At 33.9% G+C, this 19,076-nt stretch overlaps 2 protein-coding genes across 3 annotated transcripts in view; both read right to left on the bottom strand.

Moving 5' to 3' along the window:
* The window catches only part of LOC105146664 (uncharacterized), a 40,398-nt gene extending 25,766 nt beyond the window's left edge, over positions 1 to 14,632 (bottom strand). For both annotated transcript variants that reach the window (XR_015547909.1, XM_087415010.1), the window contains exons 1-2: positions 11,794 to 14,632; positions 6,871 to 7,087 (exon numbers count right to left, since the gene is read on the bottom strand). Coding sequence is in view for 1 of the 2 variants with exons in the window: in XM_087415010.1 (XP_087271136.1) it covers positions 6,871 to 6,878 (8 nt within the window). In the remaining variant the exon portion in view is untranslated. The remainder of the gene's footprint in view (positions 1 to 6,870; positions 7,088 to 11,793) is intronic.
* Positions 14,633 to 17,718: 3,086 nt separating this feature from the next.
* On the bottom strand, positions 17,719 to 18,420 carry LOC147906877 (uncharacterized). The gene is made up of 2 exons (XM_087415267.1): positions 18,041 to 18,420; positions 17,719 to 17,983 (listed from the first exon to the last, which is right to left on the bottom strand). The coding sequence occupies exons 1-2, from the start codon at positions 18,418 to 18,420 to the stop codon at positions 17,719 to 17,721; spliced, it is 645 nt and encodes a 214-aa protein (XP_087271393.1).
* Positions 18,421 to 19,076: the final 656 nt, after the last annotated feature.

Raw genomic sequence — 19,076 nt, 5'->3', positions numbered from 1 at the left:
CAGTTTCAAGATAGCGAACAAAAAATTAAAAAATTAGTTCTGTAAAATGGGATCAAGTAGGTTTTTGGGTCGCTTATTGCGAATTTGAAATCAAAATTAAAGAATTAGAATTAAAATTAAAATTAAAATTATTTGACCCCATTTTACAGCCCAAAACTAATTTTTTCTGAGACCAGATTTGTAATTAGTGACCACGAAAAACTCCCGAGTAAAAAATTTCAACTGAATTCTACGTAAAAAAAACTGTATGCTTTAAAGGATTAAAAATTTTGATGTTCAGGTTGACTTTTTATGGGCATTCGAGTCACACGTGACTGTGTCGGCCTGTTTACGCCCATCTTTTTTATCCCCTTCGTCACATCCTTTCTTGTTTTTAAATCTTCTCACTTCTCAATTACTCGTTATTTTATTTATATTACTTCATTATTTGATTACTCTGATGTCGACGTTCCGGCTCTTAAGCAACAACTTCTTAATCGTTTACAGCGTATCCAAAATTCTAAAGCCTCCGCTTCTCCTATTGGTAAAAATGATCATATATCTCCGTATTACCAGAGATCTAGTTGGCTTAGAATGTGACTATGTCTTATTCTCCATCTGTGATGTCTCGTTTTTCTTCCTTGCTCCTCTATATCTGCGACGCCTCCTTCAGTTGAACTCTGAGCTTCATTCTATCTTTAACTCCATTGTCATCAGGTATCAAGATTACTTATCCTTCCTCATTCATCATTCCACTAAGTTCCTCTTTCTCCTACATTTCAGTTAAATATTTTAATTTTCTTTCTGTATCAATAAGAACCTCTCTCTTTTTGTCCTTCTTCCATTCTGCTACTACGCGTTTTATCGTGTCACTCACAGTATTTAACCCTCACTATAACTACCATTTAGTGTCTCATCCATACAAACACGGATTAGAATCCGTTTGTTTACTTATTCAGAATGATTAAAAAAATCTCTAACAATTCACCAACGTATTTTCAATTTTCTAGAATAAATATTGGAACTTCATTTTGGAAAATATAATAATAAAATATAGTATAATTTATAATTACCGAAGAATTCAAAGGAATTTGCACGAAGGAATCGCTCGATCACTAGTGACCCATACTTGTAGAATAAGAGAAGAGATAACATGGTGTGCAAGCATCTCTCTCTAAAACTTCGCCTCTCTTCCCTGGCGGAAAAAATTCTGTGCCAAAGTATGCCAAAAACTATTTCTAATTATGCCAAAAACTATTCCTAAATACGCGGTTTGGAACACGGAAATAGTTTGGCGTAGAATTTTTCTGCTATGCCAAAGCAAGTCAATTCATGTCTTTGTACGTCAGACAACGCCAAACAATGCCAAACTGCGGTAGAAAATACGCCTAATTATGCTCGAAAGTACGCTTAACTACGCTAAAATTTATGCCTAAGTACGCAAATGAACCATAGAAACAATTTGGCGTAGAATTCTACTCCTATGTCAAAGATTTAAGTTTGGCGTAGAATTCTACTCTTATGTCAAAGATTTAGTTTCGCGTCTTCTTATGCGAAACTATACACTCTAAGCATAGTTTCGGGTACATTTACACTGTTTAAAGTAATACGATGTTATCTTGAACTCATTTGGCATGAATTCAAGATACTATTACGTTGCTGTCATGATGGAATTAGAATTCCATCGTATCATAAATACTTTAATATTAAAACCTACCTTTGAAGACTTACTTATGCTGCGCTCCTTATATACTTTCCTAAGTGATTTTTTTATTTACGTTCATATATCGCCGGGTCTCTCTGTTGGCGGAAATGCATAATGCTTACAGATGAGTAGAAGTAATTCCGTGTAAAATGGCAAACTTACTTTGTTACAAACGGAAAAATTAAAAGTTAAGTATTGTACTTTGGCATAGAAATACGTACCTCAGAAAATGATTTTTTCGTGCAACCGCGTAACTTGGCATAGATAGACATAGTTATTTCTGTGCTCAACTGTTTTCGATTATAGAGTGGGATTCTGAGTAGAAAAACGTAGAATGACATACTTTCTCCGAATACTTATAAAAAAATGAAAACCAATTTAGAGGAGTTCGGTACAGAAGCGTGTAATAATCATTAGTTGCGCGTACTTTGGCATACTTTCTATACCTAACTATATCCAAGTACGCCATTTTTCGCGTAGCTTGGCGTATAGTTATTTTTTTGTTTAACAACGCGATTCTACACACAGTCGTAGAAGTAAAAAGGCATATTTATGGGTACTTTGGCATAGAAATTTTTCTGCCAGGGTTTCTGTGGATGTCACGTTAGAGACAAACGCTACCAATTGTAAATCAAAACGCGAAACATGGAGCAATATTCACAGTCTGTTTTTATTTTAAAACTGTCTGAAATAATGTCTTAAGATGTTAATACAGTTCTCGGATTGACTTATGACATCTTAAGATTATACTTAACCTCTTAGGCACGGCTAAATTTTGCGCGAGGCTGTTTCTCTGTACGGCAGAGTTCAACGCGAATTACGCGTAAACGATGCAGCATTGCAACGTGTGACGGACAATGCTGTTCTCTACGCGAGCACATTGGAATGAAGTTTTTGATGATTAAATTATAATTTTTCTTAAAGATATGATACACATACTTTAACTTTAACAATTTACTTTAATAATTAATAATACAATTGAGTATTATATATTTTAAAGCACGGTACGACACATAGACCCACGTCACAATCTTCACACTCATAGAACGATCTTCGTTTTTTATATTCTTCTTACCACGCATGTTTTTGTTTATATATCATTTTCGATTTCCGAGTCTGTTCCCAAATTACTCTTCGTTTTCTATTTATTTAAATGAAAAGCAACAATTCATACTTGACATTGGCGTATCAAAAACGAAGACTGTATATTCTGTCTGTATATTGTTAACACTGTTATAAAACGTTGTGAAAGCAAAAAAAGTATGAAACAAAACATATGAAAACGATCATTTAATTCAAACGATGAGCGAATGAGCCACTAGAGTGAGCCACTATAGTGGCGCGTCGTTCAGAAAGATGACATCCGCGAAAGCCACTATAGTGGCGCATCTTTCAGAAAGATGACATCCGCGAAAGCCATTATAGTGGCGCATCGTGCCTAAGAAGTTAATATTCTTAAATACAAGAATCGAATATGAATATTAACCTGTTTCGCATCATGAAATTGGTATTAAACTTTCTTATTGGTATTAAACTTGTTTAACACACTTTAAATTTCTCTTTCTATAGAAAGAGAACTTAAGATGCATTATGATGTCAAACAAGAAAAGAAATTTTATTTCTTAAGCGACACTTATAGAAAGAAATGGTGGAGATTTAAAGAGAGACGCTTACAAACTGAGCACACCGTGTTATCCCTTCCATCATAATTAAAAGAGACTGATGTAACTGGTATGTGTGAGGTGCTTGCTCGCGCGCGCGCGTGTGTGTGTGTGTGTGTGTGTGTGTGTGTGTGTGCATTCGTGCGTGTATGTATGATTTTAATCACCACTTATTGCATCGCTGTCTTACAAGGAAGATTAAGCAATTTAAAAAATTCAGGAAATTCTGAAACATATGTGCAAATATAGTAGTTTTTCCGTAACATAAAACTATTTTTTATTCGTGCGGAATTAATGTATTATGTTAATATAATATCTTTTCTTTTTCAAGTACATTGTAACTAGCTACTCTATCAAAAGCCAAAATTAAATGTACGATATTTTTATAAAAATAACAATTTCTTTATTCATACTTTGTTTTTAATCGTCTCAAGTATTTTGTATATTCCTTTATGCATATCAAAACTATTTGACTAATTTTAGGTATTGACACACTGTTATTATTACTGCTGCTGTTGTTGTTATATAAAAGCTCATATTTTAATAGTTGTTGCTGTATTGTGTTGATGGATTGTATTGAATTTGCCATTTCCGCTATCTCGCGCAGCCAACGGTATGAGATGAATACCTAGGGAACGCGCACATAGGTGTTTTCGCTCATATTTGAAAAATGGTTCTTTGAAACATAACTATAATATATATATCATTGTTTTCAGGGTCAAATGTCGATTTTGCGATATATAAAAATTAAAAATTTTATAAATAGAGGTGCTGATATGGGTATAAAATAAATAAATAATTAAAAAAAAATTTTTATCCTAAAGTACTTTTGAAACCATTCAAATTTTATTCAAAAAATTTTTTCGTATCTCTTACAGCTTCGACGATATTCGCTTAAATGAAACCAATTCTTTCCAAAAGAATGTTTCATCTCCTAAAACTGTAATTCTGAACGAATAAAAATAATTTTGTGTAACGGATGAATTACTTTACATGTATACATAATTTCAGAATTTTTTGAATTTTTGAGTTGCTTATTATCTCTTGTTAGTTTTTTGTTAATTATAGGCTTTGTAACAGCAGTTTTGCTGACGGCTAACTATCTGCAAACTGCTTTAGTTTGTATCATATTGTATCATATTTTATGTTCATATCTATTACTTTGTTTGAACTTAATCTTTTTCATAGAACAATAAACTAAATTAAAAAAAAAAAAAATTTTTTGGACAGATCAACATATACACTTTAATGCTTACATTATAATTGTTATAATATAATTCTTTATCTGTCATTTCTTGTACATATTGCAATATCAATTTTTACTCAAATATAAATTTATAATAATTTTTTTCTGTGTACATATTCGATAAATATAATTTTTTTAAAGGAATTGAAAATGTGCTTACGTGAACTTGCTATAGTAGATGACACGTTGGAAGCTCTCGGAGTGTCAAAGGAATACCAAAGACTACGTAAATGGATAATTCAAATAATAATCGGATGGATTGCATACGTTTTTTATCAATTAATATATTCCAATTTTTTTGCTGTCTTTGTTCTTAATTTTGACATAAATTTCACCTATTTTTTTTTATGATGGGTTTTAAATTTCTGAGCAATTATCCGTCGAACGTCATTATGTTAAATATTCTGATTTTTGCAGCTATCCTTGGGTTAGTATTGTATCTGTGTATACATTTACTTTGTAACTTATTTTGACATTGTGTGTCAAAATGTTTACAATGTGAAACACATAAAGACCTTTTGGTAACATAAAAAATGTCATCATGGAAGCCATGTCAATGGAAGCCATGTCATCAACATGATCTTGACAACATAATGCTTAATGACATATGTATGTTTTCTGTATTGTCTGTACAAAACATGTATATACAATACTTATTTTAAGTTTTAAAAATATACTAAATAACAATTATTTAAAATAAATAATTAATCACTACTTTTCATTGTTAAATATTTATAAGAGATGACCATCTTTAGAAAACGCTGATAAAGAAGAAAATGTTGAGTTGTATGAATAAGTAATGTAATCGAATAAACATACGGTCAAAATTTCTACCTTCAATGAACTTGATCTTGATATATAACGTCATAAAAAAAATAACAGTAAAAATAATGATAAAATTGTAACATAAAAGATAAGGGTAAATTTATCATAAAAGAGTAATGAAAACTAACGTAAAAGTAACCCTCGTCCCTGGCTGTAAGGGAGAGCCGTGCCGCATGTCAATAAGTAGTAGTTATGATACGATTGAATTAGACACTATGCCTCCTAAATTTGTATAAAATTCGGCATAAAAGTTTCATCTTTGTGTTCGTAGCATGCATGCAAAAATTTGAACGGCCCCGGAGGGGCTTAACTGCATAAAACTTGTTTCTGCTGTAAAATTTTTACGCTCTTTCCAAAAGTCTCCGCGTCTTTGATACATTAACGTCTATGATGATATGAGCATGAGCGATGTAACTTCATAGTTTCAAATTGGAATACGAAATGACGTAATGTGATGTTTGGAATTTACTGTTATAGATTTTCAGCGATTTTTGCGCGTTTTGGTCAAGGAAATATTAGGTATAAAGTCTTTGCAAAAAGTGATTGGAATAGGAAATTTACACTTTTCGTAAAAATGAATATTTAATTAAAAATGAATATTTAGGTGCCAGCAACCGGACATGCACTGTAGTATCGGTTATTAACATAAAGTTAATTTATTTATATTATTATTTAGAGATGTTGCTCATAATATGTTAAAGAGTACGAAATATAGGATATCTGTCATTAAATTCCAATTATCCGACCAAATAATAAATTTTATCTTGCGAGATATCTGAAAAGAGATTTCCAAAGATAAAAGAAAAATGGCATGGTCCTTTAACCAATGATACTTTAACAAAAGGTCTTTTAAGGGAGTCTTTATGTTTAAAAATCGATTTTGAAAGCATTCTTTGAGAATTTTTTTAATAAATAAAAATTTAGATATAGTCAAAAACTAATACAAGTCTAGAAAATACAATGTATGCATAAAAAAATATATTTTTTGTAATGTTAATGTTTTAAAATAGTAATAAGATAGCGCTGAAATTAAGCATGCACCGCGAATATGGTTAAACGGTCAAGGTATAGAGCGTATTGTCTCATAGAAAAAGTAAAGCTTTTTCTTATGTTATGTGGACTCCCACGACTCTTTTCTTTCGTGGAGATCTGGAACTCGTTGAAATAAGAAGACAGCTACTAATAATGCATAAATTGAGCGTTGTAGCCTAAGAGAAGACTAAAAATTTTCTTTTCCCACATTAAAAACTAAAACGAAGAATCCAATATCTCCTCGTAAAAATGTATTACTAAATATTGGTTTTTATTATAGTACTATTAAATTAAACCCTCATTTGTTAATTTGAAAAATCTCTCCTTGTATTTATTGTAAGCTCTCCCGCGATTGCACTTCGCTCTCTCCCCGGTCACTTGGATTAAGTTCCATAACCAAAAGCCAAGGCATGTGAACGTACCGGCACATCTGGCGTTAAAGTGCGCCCCTCCCGGCACACTGACCCAGTTTGCGTCCTTTAAATTAAAAGTAAGTCTGACTCGTGTGTCCGTTTAGCAGAGCATGAGTTGAAATTTCCTTCGTCCTCCGACCCCCGGCTCGTTAAGAACCTCAGGACGAAGCGAAGTGCCTCCCGATTTGCGGTCTTTCCCCTGGGCTTCTTCCTTGCAGTCCGGATTCTGGACATGACCAAATCGATCTAATAATTTGGTTCCTGCTGCGTTCACCCCAGCTCCATGCATGCGGAGTTTGAACGTAATACTTATAATAAATGAACTTGTAATTCTCGCCCGAATTAGAATAATTAATATCATATTTTCAAAATGGCAACAGTTCGAAAAAATAATTCGAATTTTCCTCACATTTTTCCATTTATTTGATTTTCAAGAAAATAGAAAAAATTAATATAGACTATTAATTCTAAAGCGATAATGACATATTTTCTGAGTATAATGTAAAAATAGAAGTCAGTCGAACTTTCACTTTTTTTGGAATTGTGATGACCATATTCAAAAACAGGAAATAAAGTTTTGAAATATTTTAAAACATGTACCGCTCCGTTTTCCGTTAGAAAGTGACGCTCAGATGAGAACGAAATTCATTTTACTGGAAACGTTCTAGAATGAAAAGTTGAATGTAAATAATGGCGAGCGCCGGTTATAGTAATTGGTTGGTGCGCCCTATTATCATTTTATCTCGTATATCTTGAATAATTTTTGTTTCTTCCAAAAAACATTTTTGTGAGATATTCTTGTGAAATATATAAGCTTTCAAAAACAGCAAAAATAATTGATATTTTTTACCCCTAAAACGTAAAAACTCCCTTAACAAAATGCATTTGTTCAATGTTTTTAGCAATTGTTTAGCAATTTTGTTTAACATTTCTCAGTTTACTGATTGAAAAATTGTTATTTTCTGTAAGACGCGTAGTTTTCTAATGGCTTTCTTTTTCGTTATTTGTAAACGAATTATAGTTTAAAACAATTGAAATTAAATTATAAATTTTGGACAAAACTCATTTTGAAATTCTGCTCCTCATATATGTATAAAATATTATATTGAGACAAGTAAATAATAAAATTCTAATTTAGTCCGACTTCTAATTATTTAATTATTATTACATTAATAAAACATTAGACGTTTCGGCCACAATCTGGCCATCTTCAGTAAATTCACAATATTCTTAAAACGCAGAATTACATATAGCTGATATTAAATTCAATCGTCGTGTAATATAACTATATATAAACGTGTTCTTTCATCGTGTGAAGGTGCCTCGTACAACAATGTTGCAGTGCCAATTGTCAAATTACGAAAAATGTAGAACAAGAATATCTAGATTCTAATTTAACAAATTAACTTATTATAGTTTTTAATATCTTATAGTCGAAATATATGAGAATATAATCGTTTTCTGTTTTACAGCAAAAAAATGATGAATCTCAAGTACATCCTTTACACAGATGGAAATTTGTCGTGACATTGTGTGTTATTATTTGTCATATCATATATGTTACCACTATTTATATGTATGTTTCAAAAATTTAGATTGTTCTAGAATTATTTATTAAGTGTGAGAGAAATCTTTCTTAAGAAAAAGCAGATAAACATCGGGCAACGATTCAGTGTCACTTTGCTTATTGATACTACTTATTTGGCTTTTAATGTATATCATTTCAGGGATTCTTCTTTTCATTAATGATTGTTCTGTGTCTAAAATTCTGATATTATCCCAATCCAATACTTTACTTAAATATAGTATTATGAAAAACTTTTTCTTTAAATTAGAATTAGAGTCACTTTCGTTATTGTTGTGATTACTATTTTTATCTAAATTAGTTCTACTTTCTAAAGTTTTAATTTTATTTTTTATTGAAAAGATGAATTTAAGAGGATAACCATTCATTAACAGAGTGTGAATTAAGTCGGAGATGTTTTTTTCCTGAAATTTTGGATGGGATAAAAGCAATATTCTATCTAATTGCCCAATGATTACACCCCTTTTATGTATTAACGGATGATTCGAAAAATAATTTAAATATCTCCCTGAATTGGTAGGTTTTTTATAAATATCAAAGATTCTTCCAAAGATTCTTCCTTCTTGTCTCATTAGTTTAACGCCTAAAAAATTAATTTTCATCGCCAAAGTCAATTGTGAATCTTAGCCTTTCATGATATGAATTAAACAATTCCAGAACATTCTCCGCTTTATCTTTATGCACCGCTAATACAGTGTCATCAACATAACAGAAATAAAAAGACGAGATAATATTATTAGTAGTAATAATTTCTTGTTCTAAGTCTTGTAGAACAATATTCACTAATATAGGGGACAATGGAGAGCCTATTGGCATGCCAAAAATCTGTCTAAATATTTTTTTGTCGAATTTAAAAAATGTAGAATAAATTATAATCATAATTGTTTTGATAAACTCATGTAAAGGAATCGAAGTCTTGTTTTCAATCAGTTTTGTTTTCATTTACATTCAATACTTTTTAAAAAATATAAGAACTAAATCGGTCGGAATGTTCGAGACCACGTCAAATGATATAATACTGAAGTTTTTATCGATTACCTTTCCATTGAGTTTATTTACAATATCAAAACTGTTTTTTACATAACTGAAATTCTTTGTATTATTATTATCTATATTATCTTTTAGCAAGGTCGCCAATGGATAAAAAGCACTGTTTATGCAGCTAACTATCAATCTTAGCGGATGATCTTCCTTATGAATTTTTGACAGTTCAAGAACTCGGAAGTTCGCCGTCCGATACATACAATTTTTTGTATATGTTTAGGTCAATGTACCCCTTGTTTTTCCTTTTTTAGTAAGTTACTAATTTCCATTGTTATTTTGTTAGTGAGATCTTTATTTATTAAAGTGTATGTGCTCTGATCACTGAGAATCTCATACATTTTCCCTATGTAACTTTCACAATTCATAATTACTGTTGTATTACCTTTATCGACTCTGGTAATTAAAATGTCCGAATTCTCTGAGATGAATCGCTTTACTTTCCTTACACCTTCTCTTATGATCTACTATTCTCAGACGATTTAATGTCACAATTATTTATTGATTTAAGTATTTGAATTGTTTCATTCCTGACAGACTTACAAATTTCGTCATCAGCTCTGAAAAGGTTATATTCAACATGTTTAATGAACTCGAGCATACTCCTTTTTTTGCCAAACAAGTAATATCAATAAGCAAAGTGACACTGAATCGTTGCCCGATGTTTATTTGCTTTTTCTTAAAAAAGATCTCTCTCACACTTAATAAATAATTCTAGAACAATTTAAATTTTTGAAACATATATATAAATAGTGATAACATATATGATATGACAAATAATAACACACAATGTCATTACAAATTTCCATCTGTGTAAAGGATGTACTTGAGATTCATCATTTTTTTACTATAAAACAGATAACGATTCTATTCTCATATATTTCGATTAGAAGATATTAATAATAGGTTAATTTGTTAAATTAGAATCTAGAAATTCTTGTTCTACATTTTTCGTAATTTGACAATTGGCACTGCAACATTGTTGTACGAGGCACCTTCACACGATGAAAGAACATGTTTATACATAGTTATATTACACGACGGTTGAATTTAATGTCAGCTATATGTAATTCTGCGTTTTAAGAATATTGTGAATTTACTGAAGATGGCCAGATTGTGGCCAAAACGTCTAATGTTTTATTAATGTAATAATAATTAAATATCACAAATAATATCTTGTGCGGTGGTTTTTATGCTCTTCTTTTCTTAAATTTTGATTTATAAACTACGTTCGTTTTTATTATGTATTCTAATTATTTATTAACGCAATTAGCGTTAATATGCTTATACATAATGCATATATTATAAAGTTAATAAAAGGTATGACTATTTTTTTTCAATTTAGATGCATAAGCTCCAGATTTCATCGAATCAATAAATGTTTACGTGTATTATGTCCTGATTTGTTCGAAAGTAGTACAGATTATAGAAGACAAAATAACATACATCTTTGTGCATCAGCAGATAACAGGAGCTAAGGATCACAATCAATATATATGGATTATAATGTAATAATTATTTAATAGAATTACTGTGTACACACATGCACGCGCATGTATAGAGAAATATGTATAGAGAATGTCTTAATCTAACTGTCACATCACATATTTCAAAAAGTATAATATAAAAAAAGTTTTCTATGAAAGTACAACTGCTTTGAGAAAAGCGTAATGTGATTATTTTTTTCTAAATAGAGATACGATGAGAGACGCAATGAAAAAGACGTTATATTTATTTGCGCATTTTAAAATGGAATTTTTGATTTTTTAGTATGATTTCTCTATAATCATTCTATGTAAAAGTATTAAGTTAGAAATATAAAATATCAATAATTTACGAGATATTATAGATACAACAGCAAATAATACAAAAGTATACACCACACGTAAGGTGTCCGAAGCTAGAATTTTATATTTCAATAGATTAACAATAAAATAAACGTTTTGGCCTCAAATTAGGCTATCTTCAGTATTACAAAGTTTCTTTCTCTAACGCATACATACATATTTGCGAAAACTGTATTAGAGTTGCATGAATCACGTTAACCTTGTTCAACAAGAACGCTCGTTACATATAGATATATTTTTCTTTTCTGGAGAATTATTATTAAAAGAAGTTAGCAGTTGTATAGTCATATGCTCAAGAGGAATATGTCTAATATTCTGATCCGTTTAATTCCCGTTATGGATCATTCTTAGTTATTGAACACATAATTTCCAAATTCTAATGGGCATGCATGATATTTAATTGACTATACATTTTTTTATAAAAATTTTTTTACTAGAATAAAATGAGTAATATGATACCTGTGTATTATATGGAGAACATCCATAAGTATTACCAAGACGTGGCTACTCTGTTGTAACAATTCTAATAGTGAAGATGTTATGTTCAACTCTCATCATGACTGTCAGCTTATAAATAGTTTTGTAGAGATCTTGATGGAGGGGATAACTCGGGAGTTGGGGAAGATATGTTAAGCAATGGAAAGTATGATTCTGGCAATTGCTCCGTATCATTTTGTTTGTTTATCGCGTTAGTCTGTTTTTTTATATATATCATTTCAGACGTAAATCTTTTTTGAAAATTCCTTATTCAATATCTTAATCTTCTCCCAGTTTAATTTCATATTCTAGCTTATGATCTGAGACTATCGACATTTTCTTCACAGTTAATAATCGAATGAAAACATTATCGAAAAAAAACAATATGCAGATATGATTACTAACATTAATGATTCTAATAATAACTTATTAAAAAAAGATTTTACCATACGTCAGTAATATTTCTGAAAAATTCAAAATGCTCGCTTTGCCTTGCATCACGTGCGTGCGTACGTGTGCATATGCATGCGTGCGTGCGCGCGTGCGTGCGTGTGATGTGTGTGTGTGTCATTTGTATTACTAAACACATAATTTTTGTATAACAGTTACCTCTGGCTCTTACCTCTTACTCATTCGAAAATTGTTCTCCAGGAATAATTTAAGAATAAGCATTTAAGAATAAGCATTAATACATGTCTGCAAAGTAGACTCTTAATGTTGAGAATGACAAAAAGTTTCGAAATTGAGATTTTCTTTATCATTTCTTAGTCGAATGTGCTCCAGAACTGTTACGTCGTAACCACATTTGCTTCATATAAAAGCTGTACAATGTGTACTTATGAAATAGTAATCCACAGACTAGCAGTTAGCACGAAGAAGCAATGTGGATTTTTTTAAATTGAACTTAGACATCCAATTAGAGCATTATTGTTATATGAAAATTTATGTGTATCTACATGTGCGTGAGATATTGATGTAGTAGTAATGATGTAGTATGTAATGATGTATCGATGACATGTAAATCGTCTGTGTATAAGTGCTACAATATTTACAATATGAATATTTGTCTTTACGATCCTCTTAAAACTATACGGTGGAAAAAATTTAAATTCGAATGGGTGTTATAATTGATTAAATGTAGAGGCAGAGAATTAAGTATGTTTTATACATATTTTCAAAATGATAACGAAATTGTAAAAAATTACAAATTATTCTAAATCACGTTTAAAAATAATGTGACAAAAGTGACTATCTGGATAATAAGTTTTAATAAATAGTAATATTTTTTTAATCTGTGTTCTAATAAAAATATATGAAAATGCATTATATAAAATGTTATAGAATAAATGTTAAATATCTCAATTTTTTAATGTAAGTACATTTAATATATGTATTCAGGATTATGGACGTAGAGTTACATTGCGGTGCATGAACTTGTCCAATAAATAAACAAAATACTTATTTGTTCTATGTCTTTGTAAGTAATCAATGAATCGCTATGAAACTTTGCTTTTTTAAATAAATTATTTTATGTGAATATTTAAAGCACTTATAAAAGAAAAATGTAAATCATTAAAAGAATTTTAATATTTAACACTAACAATCACAGAAAATAATAACAATTAAAATAAATATATTACAAAAATGTGTTATTAAACAAAAATATGATTTTGTTCACACAACTTTTATATGTACCGGGTGTCTCAGAGCACCCGTACCACCCTTTTAAAAGGTAGGGATGTGTTTGTACAAAAAAATGGTTCAGACAAAATTTGCAGGATTTCGGGAGATCTATCTGATGGTGACCTTGAATTTGATCTTGAGGTCGACCTTGGGCATAACTCAAGGTCAAAGTACCGTTTTACAAATGTAAACCCTTATTCATGACATCACAAATGAAAATAGCGGAAAATTTTACGTCCGAATACGTTATCAAGCCTAGGTCAAAATTACCCTTAGAGGTCATGTGGAGGTCAAGTTACTTTTAGAGCACCCGTACCAACCTTCTAAAAGATATGGATGTGTTTGTACAAAAAATAGTTCAAACAATATTAGGTATTTACATAGCTATGATGCATCCATCTGCTGGTGAATTTGAATTCTATCTTTAGATTCATTTGTAGTCATGTACATCGATTTTTAAAGATCCCTAATTATCAAGATCTTGAACAGTCGATGCCGCCTGTGTCAGCGTTACCCAAGATGTACCACGTGGAGGTCACAAGGTCGGACTTACACCTCGTTGTGGTGCTTTTTTAAGGTGGTTCCCCTTGCCGTCACCTTTGTTCGTACGCATGTGTTCAGTCTAGATTTTCGAAGTGTCCTCCACGTGCATGTATGCAGGCTGTTATTCTTCGTTGAAAATCATCCGTCACCCGACGAATTTCGACAGGATCTAGAGACTGGCTTCTCGAATTCTGTTCTTCATGTCTTCTGAAGTCGTAGGTCGTTCGCGGTATACGAGGTCTTTTATTCTTCCCCACAAATAAAAATCCAAAATTGTAAGATCCGGTGATCGTGGTGGCCAGTTATGTGGACCATATTTACCTATCCATTGGGCGCGAAATATGCGGTTCAGTTGTTGACGAGCAATGACAGACGTGTGGGCTGGACATCCATCCTGTTGAAACCACATATTTAGACGTAGTTGAAGTGGAATATCTTCAAGTAAACGTGGGAGTTCGTTTTCGAGTAAATCGACTAAACTGAATTAAACTACACTAAACTAAACTAAACTGAACTGAACTGAACTCAACTAAACTGAACTGAACTAAACTTATTTGTTTGTTTTGCTTTTCTCCCTTTGCTCGCTTAAGAGTTTTATAAACTGTCGGTTTTTTTTTTAGGTGCGTCTTATACCTAGGTAGGTAGGTACTTAGGTACTTCAATATTCGGGGATTATTATTCATTTATAGGTAGATATGTCTTACTCAAGCGAAGAAGCTGCGTTAATGTTGTCGGTTTTGGGTAGGGCTGGAAGTTTTCGCGAAGCTGAAAGAATGTGGCGAAATGAATATCCCGATCGTACACCGCATTCGCGCAATGTTTTCAGTCGTTTGCAACGGCGGATAATTCAAAAAGGTATCGTCCAACCGGATTATAATAAAGGAATGCAAATTCATCGTCCGCTTCGTGCAGTACGGGCACCTGATATAATTGCTTCTGCTCTTGTAAATCCTACCGATTCTTTAAGAAGACGAGAAAGAGATAGTGGAATAAGTTGAAGCACTATCAGTAGAATTTTGCGAGAAAATTCATTTCATCCATATCGAATGTCACTTCACCAGGCCATGACATTGGACGATCATAGTCAAAGACTGATATTCTGTAATTGGATTACTCAACAATTACCTACTTTCCATAGAAGTATCTTGTTTTCTGATGAGTGCACCTTCAAAAGTGACGGCAAAGTGAACACACATAATCTCCGTTATTGGGCGCAAGAGAATCCACATTGGTATCGAGAAATCGATCATCAACGTATCTGGAAAATCAATGTTTGGTGCGGAATTGTTGATACGCATATCGTCGGACCATTTTTCTTTGAAGAAAATCTAAACCGTTTTCTGTATGTCGATTTACTCGAAAACGAACTCCCACGTTTACTTGAAGATATTCCACTTCAACTACGTCTAAATATGTGGTTTCAACAGGATGGATGTCCAGCCCACACGTCTGTCATTGCTCGTCAACAACTGAACCGCATATTTCGCGCCCAATGGATAGGTAAATATGGTCCACATAACTGGCCACCACGATCACCGGATCTTACAATTTTGGATTTTTATTTGTGGGGAAGAATAAAAGACGTATACCGCGAACGACCTACGACTTCAGAAGACATGAAGAACAGAATTCGAGAAGCCAGTCTCTAGATCCTGTCGAAATTCGGGTGACGGATGATTTTCAACGAAGAATAACAGCCTGCATACATGCACGTGGAGGACACTTCGAAAATCTAGACTGAACACATGCGTACGAACAAAGGTGACGGCAAGGGGAACCACCTTAAAAAAGCACCACAACGAGGTGTAAGTCCGACCTTGTGACCTCCACGTGGTACATCTTGGGTAACGCTGACACAGGCGGCATCGACTGTTCAAGATCTTGATAATTAGGGATCTTTAAAAATCGATGTACATGACTACAAATGAATCTAAAGATAGAATTCAAATTCACCAGCAGATGGATGCATCATAGCTATGTAAATACCTAATATTGTTTGAACTATTTTTTGTACAAACACATCCATATCTTTTAGAAGGTTGGTACGGGTGCTCTAAAAGTAACTTGACCTCCACATGACCTCTAAGGGTAATTTTGACCTAGGCTTGATAACGTATTCGGACGTAAAATTTTCCGCTATTTTCATTTGTGATGTCATGAATAAGGGTTTACATTTGTAAAACGGTACTTTGACCTTGAGTTATGCCCAAGATCGACCTCAAGATCAAATTCAAGGTCACCATCAGATAGATCTCCCGAAATCCTGCAAATTTTGTCTGAACCATTTTTTTGTACAAACACATCCCTACCTTTTAAAAGGGTGGTACGGGTGCTCTGAGACACCCGGTATATATTTTATTTGAAATTTTAAGCATCCAAATTCCATTTTTTTCTTTATAGGTACTGTATATCTAATACATTTTAAAATTTTTTTTTGTCAACCTAATATATTTTAGGCGGTTTTGAATAAATAATATGTTCGAAAAGTATTTAAAAAAGTCCCGCTTGAAATCGTTTCTTTTAACTGAAATATTATTTTCCGTATTGTTTCGAGATAATTTGATGCAACAGTTAAAATGGGACATCCTGTATATGTATGTATATAGACCTATATATGTATGTATATAGATATGATGAAAGGCCCCTATTATGAGAATTCATTTTGGGTAAATGCTAGAAATTTATAAGCAGAATTTAAAAAAATAGTAGGTCATTTTGAAGGGAATTTATTATAATAAGTGTGCGAGAATGCACCGCGCGAAAAGATTCGAGTGAGAGACCGGCACACGGCTGGTATGATACACGACAGTAAAGAGAACTCCGTTTCTCTGTAATTTAACAAAAGAATTTTCTTTAATATGCACAATTACAAAGTCAGAAAATATAATTAATTAAATATTAGATTAACAGAATATTAAATGCGGTCACCTTTTCCAAATACAATTTGGAATCACGGTGATGAAAAATCTCGGCGATTTCTCGTTTCTTCTCGAAAAGATTCGTGGCGGTTTTCACTAAGCGGTAGCGCGGCGATTTTACGAAGCGATATAGTAGCGAGATTATGACTCTAAGAACTCTAAGAACTTTTGGACTCTAAGAACTAAGGACTCTAAGCTGGAGGACGACGAGATCGAAACATTTATTGCTTTCGGTCTGGGCTTTCTTTTTGGGAAAAATCCAATAAAATTTTGCCACAATCGTAATTATTACGTGGCATTAGGTGTACAAAATTGATTGGCGCTCTGGATTCTTTTCTAACGACGTTCAACGTAACAATCATGCGCGACAGAAAATCCGTACGTGGGATTGGTGACAGCGCGTGACGTATTCGTCGGAGCGCGGCGCTCGCGTCCGCGAATTGAATTGTTCTAGAACTTTCGATTGTCCGTTGCCGATAACGACAACTTGTTTACGTGTAACGAATTGTTTTAAAAAGAACAAAGAACGACGAATCGCTTGCTTTTCTTTCGAATTATCGATCTCAGACATTCCCGCCCGCCTTATCATCTCCGTGACGATATATGTATAAAGTTACGCATTGAGATTACAATAAAAAAAAAACAGTAAACGTGTACATAAGACAAGCGATACAATGCAATGCTTCCATGGAAGAGCTTGAACTGTAAACGAGCGTTATATGACAAATAACATTGAAGCAATGATTTACGAAAGTACACGCGATCAATTTAAGCTGTCCTTTACATTTGATGCATTAGCGTGCGAGATAAACGCGTTAGCCTCTTCTGGCAATAAAACTAATTTGACCAGAGGACGAGTTAATTCGGATGAGGCGGTTTTGACTGTGAGCACTCGCACTACGCCGTCGTCTCCAGGATGTAGCTGCGTGATCCTCGCCAGAGGCCACTTATTTGGCGGTGAGAGCTCGGAGCGAATAATGCATAGCGATCCAAGGCGTGGTGGCAAAGCGTCCTTGGTCCATTTCGGTCTGGTAGCCAGAGTGTGTAAGTACTCGCGTGATCATCTCTGCCAGAAGTGGTCTCGCATTCGCTGAATAAGTTGCCACTTAGAAAGCAAATTTTCCTTCTTGTTCGACAAGGAAGGCTCAGGAATGGCCAGCAGTGGTGCCCCAATGAGCAGGTGACCTGGTGTCAGAGCCGTGAGGTCGTCGGAGTCGTCTGAGAGGACATGCATGGGCCGGGAGTTCAGGCATGCCTCCACTTGTGCGAGCAGGGTGCTCATTTTCTCGAAGGTGAGCCTGGTTTCGCCGATGGTTCGGCGCAGGTGATACTTGGCAGATTTCATGGCTGCCTCCCAGAGTCTACCAAAATGTGGTGCCGAAGGGGGATTAAAGTGCCAATGGATCCCCTCTGATGAGGCAACGTGTGCGATCTTTCGACCTTCTGACGAAGAGGCTCGGAGCATCTCTCGAAGTTGCCGGTCGGCGCCCGAGAAATTGGTACCGCAATCGGAAGATAGATGTCCGTGCACAGTCCTCGGCGAGATATGAATCGACGGAGAACAGCCAGAAAGGCGTCGGTGGTGTACGCTGAAACAGCCTCAAGATGAACGGCCTTGGAGCTAAAACAAATAAAGACTGCGATAAACGCTTTGTGAGCGCTGTGCCCACGCCCTTTGCTCGTCCTGATGAAGATAGGTCCGGTATAGTCGATGCCCACGTGAAGAAATGGTCGTGCAGGAGTCACTCTTCCTGGAGGAAGGTTTCCCATTCTCGGTTGCGGAGTGACAGCCCTCCACCGTGTGCATGTCATGCACTGATGCAGCCATCGCTTGACCACCGCTCGGCCTTGTGGAATCCAGAACCGGAGGCGAAGCAATCCCAGGGTCAGCTGAACTCCTCCGTGGAGAGTACGGCGATGGTAGGCTTCCACCAGCAGGCGAGTGAGCCATGATCTTGGAGGCACGATGATAGGATGTCGCTCGTCGAAAGACAGCGCTGCGTGCTTGAGGCGTCCTCCAACTCGCAGGACTCCGTGTTCGTCCATGTACGGGCTGAGGGTTCGCAGATGGCTGGATCTGGCAAGATCGCGTTTGTTTTCGACAGCTGTCCTCTCCTCCTG

The sequence above is a fragment of the Acromyrmex echinatior genome, chromosome 17, assembly GCF_024713525.1.
Source record: "Acromyrmex echinatior isolate Ae372 chromosome 17, ASM2471352v2, whole genome shotgun sequence".
Taxonomy (NCBI): domain Eukaryota; kingdom Metazoa; phylum Arthropoda; class Insecta; order Hymenoptera; family Formicidae; genus Acromyrmex; species Acromyrmex echinatior.
The sequence above is the reverse complement of the archived record's forward strand: the minus strand, read 5'-3'. Positions and strand labels throughout refer to the sequence as shown.